This window comes from Hemiscyllium ocellatum, chromosome 10, assembly GCF_020745735.1.
Source record: "Hemiscyllium ocellatum isolate sHemOce1 chromosome 10, sHemOce1.pat.X.cur, whole genome shotgun sequence".
Lineage (NCBI taxonomy): Eukaryota > Metazoa > Chordata > Chondrichthyes > Orectolobiformes > Hemiscylliidae > Hemiscyllium > Hemiscyllium ocellatum.
In genome coordinates this window covers 109,443,030-109,455,530 of record NC_083410.1, presented here as the reverse complement: position 1 = coordinate 109,455,530, position 12,501 = coordinate 109,443,030, and the positions used below count along the sequence as shown (strand labels likewise).

Below are 12,501 nucleotides of genomic sequence, written 5' to 3'. Positions count from 1 at the left end.
AACCTATCCTTGTACAACCTGGTCTCCATTCCAGGCAACGTCCTGGTAAATGTCCTCTGCACCCTCTCCAAAGCTTCCACAACTTTCCTAAAGTGAGGTGATCAGAACTGCACACAGTACTCCAAATGTGGCCTTACCAAGGTCCTGTACAGCTGCAACATCACCTCACGACTCTTGAATTCAATCCCTCTGCCAATGGACGCTAATACACCTTGGGCTTCTTACAAGCTCTATCCACCTGAGTGGCAACTTTTAAAGATCTATGAACATTGACCCCAAGATCCCTCTGCTCCTCCACCTTACTAAGAACCCTACCATTAACCATGTATTCTGCATTCTTATTTGTTCTTCCAAAATGGACAACCTCACACTTGACAGGGTTGAACTCCATCTGCCACTCCTCAGCCCAGCTCTGCATCATATCTAAGTCCCTTTGCAGCCGACAACAGCCGTCCTCCAATCTTCGTATCATCTGCAAATTTACTGACCCACCCTTCGACTCCCTCTTCCAAGTCATTAATAAAAATTACAAACAGCAGAGGACCCAGAACTGGTCCCTGCGGAACTCCACTTGTAACTGGGCTCAACATGGTTTCAGAAATACTGACAAGTTAACTATTAACTTTCGATAGCCAGAAAATCCACGTTACTAACTCACAAACTAAAAATCTAAACTAGCACTAAACAACATTAAAACATACAAATATATTTACTTCACATAGAGTTGAGTCAGTATCATGTTTCCAGATAAAAGTATCATAAATGGCACATGAAATGGGAGCAGGATTAGAATGTAAGGCTCCTATACTTTCTTCCTCCATTCATTAAGGTTATGATCTCAGTTTCACTATCCCTCCCTATTACTATGTCCTTGTATTAGTTTCCTTTATTCATCAATACATCAAGTTGTAACTTCATTGAATCCCCACAGTGTGGGGACAGACCATTTGGCCCATCAAGCCCACATCAATCCTCCAAAGAGCATCCCACTCCATCCCTGCATTTCCCATGGCTAATCTACCTCGCCTGCACACTATGGGTAATTTCCCTGGCCAATTCACCATAACCTACACATCATTGGATTGTGGGAGGAAACTGGAACAAACCCGCACAGGCAGGGGCAAGAGACTCCACACAGACAGTTGCCCAAGGCTAGAATCAAACCCAGGTCCCCAGCACTGTGAGACAGCAGTGCTAACCCCTGAGCCACTGTGCTGTCCCTTGAAATAATGATAATCCCCATAGCCTTTTGAATAACATTGTTTTTTAAATCACTAACACAGACTTTCCTTTTGTCTCTTTTTACAACTTTACCCTGGCTTAAAACCTGGTGTTTTCAAATTTTTCTTTTCTGAAGGTCACCCACCCACAACTCCTTCTCTAGTTACAGAAGCAGTCAGACCTACAAAATATCCTCAGCATTTGTTACGGACAATGTTCATCCTTTGACATCCCTCAAGGAAAATCTTCCCCTCCTTGCATTCTCTCTGGCCATTTTCATTCATTTAATTTCCAAACCAGATTATCTCAAATATTAAATAATAATTTGCTGCTAACAGTTACATGATGTGTTCCCTGAACCATGTCTTTTTTTAAAGAAATCAATCTAAGTAAATGCACTAAACGGATGAGTTTCATTATAATTCTTTTATTCATGTATTTGCTTCAACCGCATCAATCTTCAATCCTGTACAATATTTGCTGTTACTGGAAATAAAGGTGATAGCAAAAGCAATTGTGGAATCTCATTCTCTGTTAAGCTTAAGCACGGGGTAGCCACTTTTCTGAATTTATAATACATTAGCACACAAATAAACAACAATTGCAGTTTGACCTGGAGACAGCAGTGCATGGGAAATAGAGGGATTCATGACACAACACAACACATTACATACAGCAGTTGCTTCCATGTAACTGGTGCTACTTCCTGTTCAAGTACATACAAAGAGTATTGAATGACCCAGGTTCAATTCCAGCCTCGGGTGATGTCTGTGTGGAGCTTGCACAGTCTCCCAGTGTCTGCGTGGGTTTCCTCCCACAGTCCAAAGATGTGCAGGTTAGGTGGGTTGGTCACGCTAAAATGCCTATTTTCCAGGGATGTGCAGGCTAGGTGGGTTAGCCATTGGGAATGTAGGGATAGGGTTGGGGGCTGGGTCTGGATGGGATGCTGTTAGAGGGTCAGTGTGGATTTGTTGGGCTGAATGGCCTGTTTCCACACCATAGGGAATCTATGATTCTTCTTCCCCTTCACTTGAATGCATAAAGGATTGTGGCAGGACAGGTACAGTACCATTTCCACAGGGAGTGTAGATCCCTCCACAGTATTTAGTCAAGCACTCACAGGGCAGCTACACAGAGACCTCATTCCAGCCTTGGTCCAAACATGGACAAGAGAACTGAAGCCCAGAGCAGAGGTGAATGCGATTGGCCTTGACATCAAGGCAGCATTTGACCGCCAGTCCCTCTGAACTCTCTGTCAATGGGATGGGGAAGCCTTACAGATACTCGACATCATCGCAAAGTGCTACTGGAGTTGCATTTGCTCGAGTTCATCTGACCCCGGCATCCCAGTCGTTCTCAGATCTTGGCCTGATCTGCTACTGCCACCAGAAGTGGATCTAAACCTTATCAGAATCATTTTCTTGACGTATTTCATGGTGCTGCTCTTGACGGTGACAAAACATATGGTATTGATCATACTGTTGCTCATGGCAATGCATTCGACAACGTAGAAGACTGTAATGTAGTGTTTCAGCTTCAAAACCAGTGTGGGGTGGAAATCGCGAATTATGGTGAAGGTATAATAGGGAGCCCAGCAGAGGATGTAAATAGTCAGTATGCCCATGAGCACCAACACAGTCTTCCTCCTACACTTCAGCCTCCTCCGTATCTGCTCGGTTTGGAAACCAGGCACACTCTTAAACCAGAGCTCTCGGGAGATCTGGGCGTAGCAGAGACCCATGCTCAGCGAGGGACCCAGGAACTGCAGGATGAAGATGAAGAGGGAGTAGGATTTGTAAGAGACCTGCTGCTCTCTTGGCCAGATCTGCCCACAGAAGATCTTGTTCTGCGAGTTGGAGTGTGGGATGGCGACCTCGGTGGTGAAGTAAGCGGAGGGGATGGCCATGAGCAGAGAGGCACCCCACACCAGGCCGATCAGCACATAGGCAGTCTGGTACTTCATCCTGGGCTTCAGGGGATGTACAATGGCTAGATATCTGTGGCAAAAGGAAATAATAATGAGAACCCAGCACTGCACAATACACAGCACTGTACAACATCCACCCCTGTACACTCCAACCAATGTACATTCCGACCACTATACACTCCGACTCTTGTACAACATCCAACAGCATGCAACATCCATCCCCATCCACTCCTGATCATTATACAAAATTCATCAACATGCAACATCTACCACTGTGCAACATTCAGTCCCATACAACATCCATCACTTTACAACTTCTGCCAATCCCCAATGTCCATTCCTGTATATGGAGTGCACCTTTTCAAGTATATAGCTAGTTTGGTGAGTAGGGGAGTGAAATGAAAGGTTCAGTTCTTTTTATCTAAATCAAATCTTTCTAGTCACCAATTATCATTTAACTGAAATTTCGTCATACATTTCTTCCTGTCTTGGGTAGTGATCAGCCGGTTCTCTCCTGGGGAGCAAGGTCAAAATCAATTAAGTCACTGGTCTAGTTGGGGTTCTGTAATTGCAACAGTCATAGAGTCAGGGTATCGGGGGTAAACATTCCACTGGTTAGAGTCATACCTGGCACAAAGGAAGATGGTTGTGGTTGTGAGGGTCAGTCATGTCAGCTCCAGGACATCTCTGCAGGAGTCCCTCAGGGTAGTGTCCTAGGCTCAACAATTGCCAGCTGCTTCATCAATGACCTTCCCTCTGTCATAAGGTCACAAGTGGGAATGTTCGCCGATGACTGCACAGTGTTCAGCACCATTCGCAACTCCTCAGATACTGAAGCAGTCCGTGCTCAAATGCAACAAGATCGGGACAAAGTCCAGGCTTGGGCTGACAAGTGGCAAGGAACATACGTGCCACACAAATACCAGACAATGACCATCACCAATAAGAGACAATCTTAACACTGCCTCTTGACATTCAACGGTATTGCCACCACTGTCAACATCCTTGGGGTTACTATTGACCAGAAACTCAACTGGACTCACCACATAAACACAATAGCTACATAAGCAGGTAAGAGACTAGGGATACAGCGGCAAGTAACTCATCTCCTGTAAGTCTATCCACAATCTACAAGGCACAAGTCAGCAGTGTGATAGAATACTCCTCACTTGCCTGGATGGGTGCAGCTCCAGCAACATTCAAGAAGCTTGACACTATCGAGGACAAAGTAACCGCTTGATTGGCACCACATCCACAAATGGCACGGTGGCATAGTGGTTGGCACTGCTGCCTCACAGCGCCAGAGACCTGGGTTCAATTCCCACCTCAGGCGACTCTCTGTGTGGAGTTTGCATATTCTCCCCGTGTCTGCGTGGGTTTCCTCTGGGTGCTCCAGTTTCCTCCCACAATCCAAAAATGTGCAGGTTAGGTGAATTGGCCATGCTAAACTGCCCGTAGTGTTAGGTGAAGGGGTAAATGTAGGGGAATGGGTCTGGGTGGGTTTCGCTTTGGCGGGTCAGTGTGGACTTGTTGGGCCGAAGGGTCCGTTTCCACACTGTAAGTAATCTAAACATTTGATCCATCCACCACTGGCGCTCAGTAGCAGCAGTGTGTACTATCTACAAGATGCACTGCAGAAATTCACCAAAGATCCTCAGACAGCAACTTCCAAACCCATGACCACTTCCATTCAGAAGGAGAAGGGCAGCAGGTACTTGGGAACACCTTCCCCTCCAAACCACTCACCACCCTGACTGGGAAATATACCACTGTTCCTTCACACAGTCATTGGATCAAAATCCTGGAATTCCCTCCCTAAGGACATTGTGGATCGACCCACAGCAAGTGGACTGCAGCGGTTCAAGAAGACAGCTCACCCCCACCTTCTCAAGGGGCAACTAGGGATGGGCTATCAATGCTGGCATAACCAACGATACCCAAGTCCCATAAATTAATAAAACAAACTACAGCATGGAAACAGATTCTTCAATCCAACCAGTCCATGCCAACCTAAACCAGTCCCATCCGCCTACTCTTGGCCCATATCCCTCCAACCCTTTCCTATCCTTGCACTTATCCAAATATCTTTTAAACATTGTAATTGTGCCAATAGCCACCACTTCCTCAGGGAGTTCATTCCACACTTGAACCATCCTCTGTCGAAAACATTTGCCTCTCATGTCTTTTTTAAAATCTCTATCTTAAAAATGTGCCTCCTAATCTTGAGATCTCCCATCCGAGAGTAAAGACAACTACCATTAACTATTTCTTTACCTCTCATTATTTTATGATCTTCTATCAGGTTGCCTCTGAAATGTTGTGCACTCCAGTGAAAGAAGTCCCAGCTTATCCAGCCTTTCTTTATAACTCAAACCTCCCACACACAGCAACATTCTAGTAAATCTCTTCCGAATGCTCTACAGCTTAATAATATCCTTCCTGTAAGAGGGCGACCAGAGATTTTAGACGGGTGGGTTTGCCTGGACAGAGTGGATGTTGGGAAGATGTTTCCACTGGTAGGAGATACTAGGACCTGATGGCACAGCCGAAGAGGAAAGGGAAGATCTTTTAGAATGGAGATAGGGGAAAACATCTTCAGCCAGAGAGTGGGGAATCTATGGAACTAATTGCCACAGAAGGTAATGGAGGTCAGGTCATTGAGTATACTTAAGACTGAGATGGATAGGTTCAAGGGAGTATCAAGGGTTATGGGGAGAAAGTGGGAGAATGGGGTTGAGAAACTTATCAGCCATGATTAAATGGTGGAGCATTCAAAGGGCTGAATGGCCTAATTTCTGCTCCCATGTCTTATTGTCTTATGGTTAACTGGACACAATAGTCCAGAAGAGGCCTCACCGATGTCCTGTACAACTTCAATATGCCATCCTAACTCCTATCCTCAAAGGACTGAGCAATGAAGGCAAAGCGTGCTAAACACCTTCTTAACCATGCTGTGATGCAAATTTCAAACCTCACTCGTCTGTGTCACTTCGAGTGTAATACAGGAGGTTGGAGTACACTTCATCAGTAAGAGAAGCTTGAACAAGAGTGTAACGCTGTGAGATGAAGGGTGAAGGAGTTGGTGAGGAGAGGAGGGAGGTTCTCTTTTATCTACCTTTGTCCAGGATACTGGGAGTTGAGAAACTACACAAATGGGGACAGACATCTGATGGGACTCTGACTCTGTGAAACCCCTTCTTAAAGATCTTCTGAGAAAATTAAAAGGTGATCTCACACGAAATGAATGTGTGATTTTGTTGGTGAGTATTTTGCTTGGTTTTAAAGTCTAGAAAATGTATTAGTAATTGGAAGGTTTGATTAGCATTAGTTAGGTTTACTGGCAATGATAAAGCTTATTGGGATAATTAGTTAATTATCTATATCAATGATTTGAACAAGGGGGCTGAATGGATGGTTGCTAAGGCAGCTGATGATGTCACCAAGCAGATCGGAGGGTAAGTGTCAAGGGAAGGTAGAGAGTCAGCAAAAGGAGATGAACAGACAAAGTGAACGGGCAAGAAAAAAACCTGATGGGAGTATAATGTAGGAAATGTGAACTTGTTCACTTTGGCAGGAAGAATAGAAAGGCAGCTTACTATTTACACTGAAAGAGATTGCAGAAGTACAGAGGGATCTGGGTGTCCTGGTACATGAATCACAAACCATTAGTCTGCAGTTGCAGCAAGTGAATAGCAAGGTCAATGGAACGTTGGTTATTTCCAGAGGAATGGAATATAAAAATCAGGATGGTTTATTGTAGCTGTATAGGACATCAGTGAGGAGAAAGTGAGGTCTGCAGATGCTGGAGATCAGAGCTGAAAATGTGTTGCTGGAAAGGCGCAGCAGGTCAGGCAGCATCCAAGGAACAGGAGATTCCGAAGAAGAGCTTATGCCTGAAACGTCGAATCTCCTGTTCCTTGGATGCTGCCTGACCTGTTGCGCTTTTCCAGCAACACATTTTTAGCTAGGACATCAGTGAGACCATACCTGAAGTACAGTTTGGGTCTCCTTATTAAAATATAGTCAAGGTCCTATTTGACCCATTCCTGGGTCACTGGACCTATCCAATGAGGGATGGATGAACAGGTTAGGCTTATATCTGCTGGGGTTTTGAAGGTTGAGCGGTCACCTCACTGAAATTTACAAGATCCTGAGGTGACTAGTTACCGAGGATGTTTCCTCTTGTGGGGAAATCTGAAATGGTTTAAACAAAAAGTCTCAGTTTTAAGTGAGTGATGAGGCTTTTTTCTTCTGTCAGAGGGTTATTAGAGTGTGAAATCAAAGCAGAATTAGAGCTTTGATAAATAAGAGGGTCAATGGTTATGGGGGACAGACAGGAAGGTGGATTTGAGACAACAACCAGCTGAGCCCTGATTGAACTATGATGTAGTAGGCTCAAAGGGCCGAATGGCCTACTCCTGCTCCTAACACCCATGTTCCAGTGTAATGTGCATCACTGTACAGCACCTACTTTATATAACACCTACCGATTTACAACATCCATCAATATGCAACTTTAACCGATATACACAAAACTCACTAATCTACAATGTCCACCAATCACCAATACACAACACTCACCAGTATAACAACTCGCCAATGTACAACATTGAACAGCATACAACACCCATCAGAATACAAAACTCAAAATTTTACAACATCCAATAACAGACAATACCCACCTTTGTGCAAATTTCACCATTACACAATACCCACTGATATACAATGTCTACCAGAAGAAGCATCCAACAACATACAACACCCAACAATACACGACATCACCAACATACAACACATGCTCATATATAACCACGAACATACAATATGTACACAGGGCTTTATAAAGTGCATCTGCAAATTTAGACTAAGAACGTTGACTCTGCTCATGATGGAAACAAAATGTAGCAGTTGTATAAACACATCATTCATATCCTTTTCAATGTTTGTGAGACACAAACCCATTGTAAATAGCTGAAGTAAAAGGTAAAAGGTGAATTCTGAAAAATCCATTTGAATAACTGGTCACACTAGATTGTGGTTTTCTAGAAACCCAGAAACGTGAAGGCCATTGTATTAAATCTTGATAAATGATATTTCCTTGTGTGTTTTTAGTCTGATTCTATCACATGTGCACTCAGAATAGTTCAAGTTTAAAACGCACAAGTTTTGAAACTCTGACCATCACTCTGTAAAGCAGCCTTTTGATTAATTACAAACTCATCACTACACACTACTGAGAGACTTCAGCATGTAATCATTTAATAATATGTTTCTTTTGTAAGGAAAACAGTTTTTAAGAGTGACAGTTTCCCATTTGGGCTTAAAAAATATCCCTGGACCTCACTCCTAAAACAGATTAAGTCCAGGTTGCTGTTTCGAAGTTGCTAAGAGCCAAATCTTGTTTTGTTGGCGTCTTGCCATCAGGTGTGGACAATATTAACAAAATATATAAACAAAACCAAAATGCAAAACATTGGAGATGTTGAAGATCTGACAGGAAAACAGAAAATGGTGGAAAATCACTCAATAAGTCTAGCCGTCTCTGGAGAGAGAGAGAGAAAGAGGAATGATTCAGGTGAAAGGTCACAGACAGTGAAACATTAATGTCCTCTCCTTGCCACCTCGCATGCTGATAGATCCTTCCAGAACTTTTAGTTTTTGATCAATACTGCACTGGACCATCCCCCTAAAATGGGGGAGGTTGTTTTTCTGGAATTTGTTTTATTTTAATAGTTAAAAGGCTGTGTATGGCTGGGGAAGGGGATCTTGGTTTCCTGAAAGGGTTCATGATCTGAGGGAGAGGTCAGATGCTGCTTTGCAAACTGGGCAGTCTTGCTAATGTGACTGATAGCACTCACATCTTCTCCTTGCTGAGATTTTCAGGCAAGGAAACAAACAGATCATTAAATGGCCTGAGCTGGACACTCGTGATGAAGGGCTTATGCCCGAAACGTCGAATTTCCTGTTCCTTGGATGCTGCCTGACCTGCTGCGCTTTTTCAGCAACACATTTTCAGCTCTGAGCTGGACACCACAGTCACATTGACTTAAGGGGTTTGGAAATGGGAAGTGAATGGTGTTTAAAATCATTGTTGGATAAATCCAAATCTGCATAGTCGCAAATCTGCTACAATATTACTTGTAGGGTTTGACGTCCCTGATTCCCTATCTGCCACTAACTTTCTTTTTCTCTGTCCCTGACTTTCTCTCTCTCTCTCTCTCTCCCTGCCTCTGAATTCTTTTGTCTTTATCTTTCCCTGTCTCTCACTGTCTCTGCCCATAAAGCATAGGAGCAGAAGTGAGCCATTCGGTCCATCAAGCCTGTTCTGCCATTCAATGAAGTCATGGCTGATCTGATAAACCTTAATTCCATTTTCCTGCCATTTCTCCATTCCCTCACTGATTAAAGAAGTACCTCCGGTACACTCTTCCCGTGTCTCTTTCTGTCTCTCTTTGTCTCCACCTTTCTCTCTCTCTGTCTTGGTTTGTCTGTGTCTCTCTCTCTTTCACTCATTGTCTGTCTCAGTCTCTGATATTTCTCTTTCCTTCCAACTCTGTCACTCACTATGTGCTCTCTCTGTCTGTCCTATCTCTCCCTGTCACTCTCTCTGCCTTTGTCCACAAAGCTTAGTAGTAGGCCATTCAGCCCATCAGGTCTGTAATTCAATGAAATCACAACTGATTTGAAAATTCTTTATTCCCTTTCCCACCTTTCCGCCCTTTTCTTGCCTTGATTCCTTAACTGAATAAAAATGTAAGACTCTATCTGAACTTGTCTCTCTCTGACTCTGTCTATCTCTCTTTCTCTGACTCACTTTGTGTGTGTGTATGTGTGTGTGTGCGTGTCTCTCTCTCTCTGTCTCTCAGTCTTGCTACCTTTTCTCTGACTCTGTCCATCTCTGTACATGTCCCTGTCTTCCTCTCTGGCTGTCTGTCTGTCTCTCTTTGTTTTCTTTGATTCTCTCTGCCTCTGTATCTCTCTGTCACTATCCTTTTTTCTCTGGATCTGTGCCTTTTTGTTTCACGCTTTTGAGTGCGTCTCTGTCTTTCTTTTCTGTGTGTGTGTCTGTGTGTGTCTCCCTGACTCTGTCCTCTCTTTTCTGTGACTGCGTCGCTGTCTGCCTTTCCCTCTTGTCCCTGTGATTGTGTATGTCTGTGATTGTATGTGTGTCCGTGTCTCTGTGAGTGTGTGTGTGTTATTGCATGTTTGCCTGTGTGAGGATGTCTCTGTGTGTGTCTCTGTGTATGTGTGATTGTGTCTGTGTGTGTCTCGGTGTAGTGATTGTGTCTGTCTGTGTGTATGTATGTCTGTGTGTGTGGCTGTGTGTGTCTCTGTGTGTGTATATCTATTGTGTTTGCCTGTGTGTATATCTCTGTGTATGTGTGTGTGTATGTCTGTATATATTTGTATGTGTGGCTATGTGCATGTCTCTATGTATGTGTGTATGTTTCTGTGTGAGTGTGTGAGATTGTGTTTGTGTGCATCTGTGTAAGTGTTTGTGTATCTGTGTGTGTCTCTGTGTCAGTGTGTCTGTGTGTGTGTGTTTTTGTGTCTGTCTGTATCTCTGTGAGTGTGTGTATCTCTGTATGTCTCTGTGTCCTTGTGTGTCTCTGCATCTATCTGTGTGTGTCTGTGTCTCAGTGTGAGTGTGTGTATCTCTGTGTCTCTGTATGTCTATGTGTCTCTGTGCCCTTGTGTGTCTCTGCATGTATCTGTGTGTATCTCTGTATGCCTATATGTGTCTCTGTGTGTATGTGTGTCTGTGTTTCTGTGTGTGTGGGTGTATCTGTGTGTGTGTCTCTGTGTGAGTATCTGTGTGTGTGTCTCTGTGTATCTGTGTGTGTGAGTGCGTGTGTCTGTGTGTGTGTGTGTGTGTGTGTCTGTGCCTCTGTGTGAGTGTGTGTGTCTGTGTGTGTGTCCCCAGTTAACCCAAGCCCCCTCCCTTACCGGTCGATGGCGATGGCTAGCAGCACGTTAGTGGAGACAGACAGGGAAGCGGTGCGGAGGTAGTTGACCGAGGCACACAGAGCGTGGCCGTGCTCCCAGGACAGCTGCTTGACCACATAGTAATCCATCTCGAAGGGGCAGCAGAGCACAGCCACCAGCATGTCCGAGATGGCCAGGTTAGCGAGCAGGAGGCTGGTCAGGCTGCGGCGCTGCCTACAGCGAACCAGGCTCACAATGAACAGCAAGTTGCCGAGCCCACACACCAGCATGATCCCGACCAGAGTCACCCCGACCACGGTCCGAGCCGCCTCGAAGCTCCGGTCCACCATGAAGTCCTGGCTGTCCGAGCGGGCGGTGTCATAGTCCAGGAGGCTGCAGCTCAGGTTCCTCAGCTCCGGCCAGGCTTCAGTGCAGGCATCCCCCATCCTCCCGGGCTGAACAAGCCCACAACATATGGATAGACAGCCCTGGCACCAAAGCCTGGGACAACCTGGAGACACCAGCAAGTCCTGCAGCAGAGTTGGAGTGCTCTGCAGAGGGGACCTGTGCCTGTTGCTTCTTTGCAAACTGATGGTGTGGAGTTGAGTGAGCGAGCCCACGGCAGAACTGCAGCAAACACACATCTCATTTCACCGAGAGCTGTTCCTTTCACTGACTGCGTGGGATGTGACTCATCTCCACTTCCAGGAGATTCCTGCGGAAAGGATTTTTGTTTTTGCCCCCCCAACGTGAACCACTTCGGTCTATTTCACACCCGGCTGAAAAAATAAAGTGGAACAAGGGAGAGAAGATTGAAATGAAACCGTGTAGAAAATAAGGGGCTTTAACCGAGCTGGGTGCTATCACGTTGTTAAACTATCTTTACACTTGAAGAGTCAAGGAAAGGTTAGCTCTCTCTCTTCCTCCATGGATGCTGCCTGACCCGCTGAGTTTTCCAGTATTTTTCAGTATCTTTACAGTTCCTCCCCCAGAGACCCCACTCTGGCCCATTGCCGCTGCTGTACCTTCAATGAATCATAAGGGCAGTCCACATTAACCCAGGAATCTCTCAGACCCAATCCTCCCACACAAGACACTGCACTCTTCCCATTGAAGGACAGAGGGTACTGAGGGGGTCCTGAGGAGCTCATCCCTCATTCGCCTGGCTGGGGAGAACCAGGGCGAGGAGAGACAGTCAAATCTACCATTTCACATCACTGCGGCTGCTGGAAATCAGAAACACCAAAACCAAACCACACCTGCTGAGCTTCTCTGGCAATTTCTGTCTTTTGACTCCCTTCCACTGTCTCCCTCAGGGAGTGATTAGAAACAGAATCCTCTTTCCTGGGGAGTAGGTGAGGCTGCGCCTTTGAATTATACTTTTCAAAGACAGATCACTATATGTGCGGGCAAGCAGCTGGGACTGA

At 45.1% G+C, this 12,501-nt stretch overlaps 1 protein-coding gene across 1 annotated transcript; it reads right to left on the bottom strand.

Moving 5' to 3' along the window:
- Window positions 1-2,524: 2,524 nt before the first annotated feature.
- Window positions 2,525-11,520, bottom strand: LOC132819600 (prokineticin receptor 1-like). The gene is made up of 2 exons (XM_060831171.1): window positions 11,096-11,520; window positions 2,525-3,218 (listed from the first exon to the last, which is right to left on the bottom strand). The coding sequence occupies exons 1-2, from the start codon at window positions 11,518-11,520 to the stop codon at window positions 2,525-2,527; spliced, it is 1,119 nt and encodes a 372-aa protein (XP_060687154.1).
- Window positions 11,521-12,501: the final 981 nt, after the last annotated feature.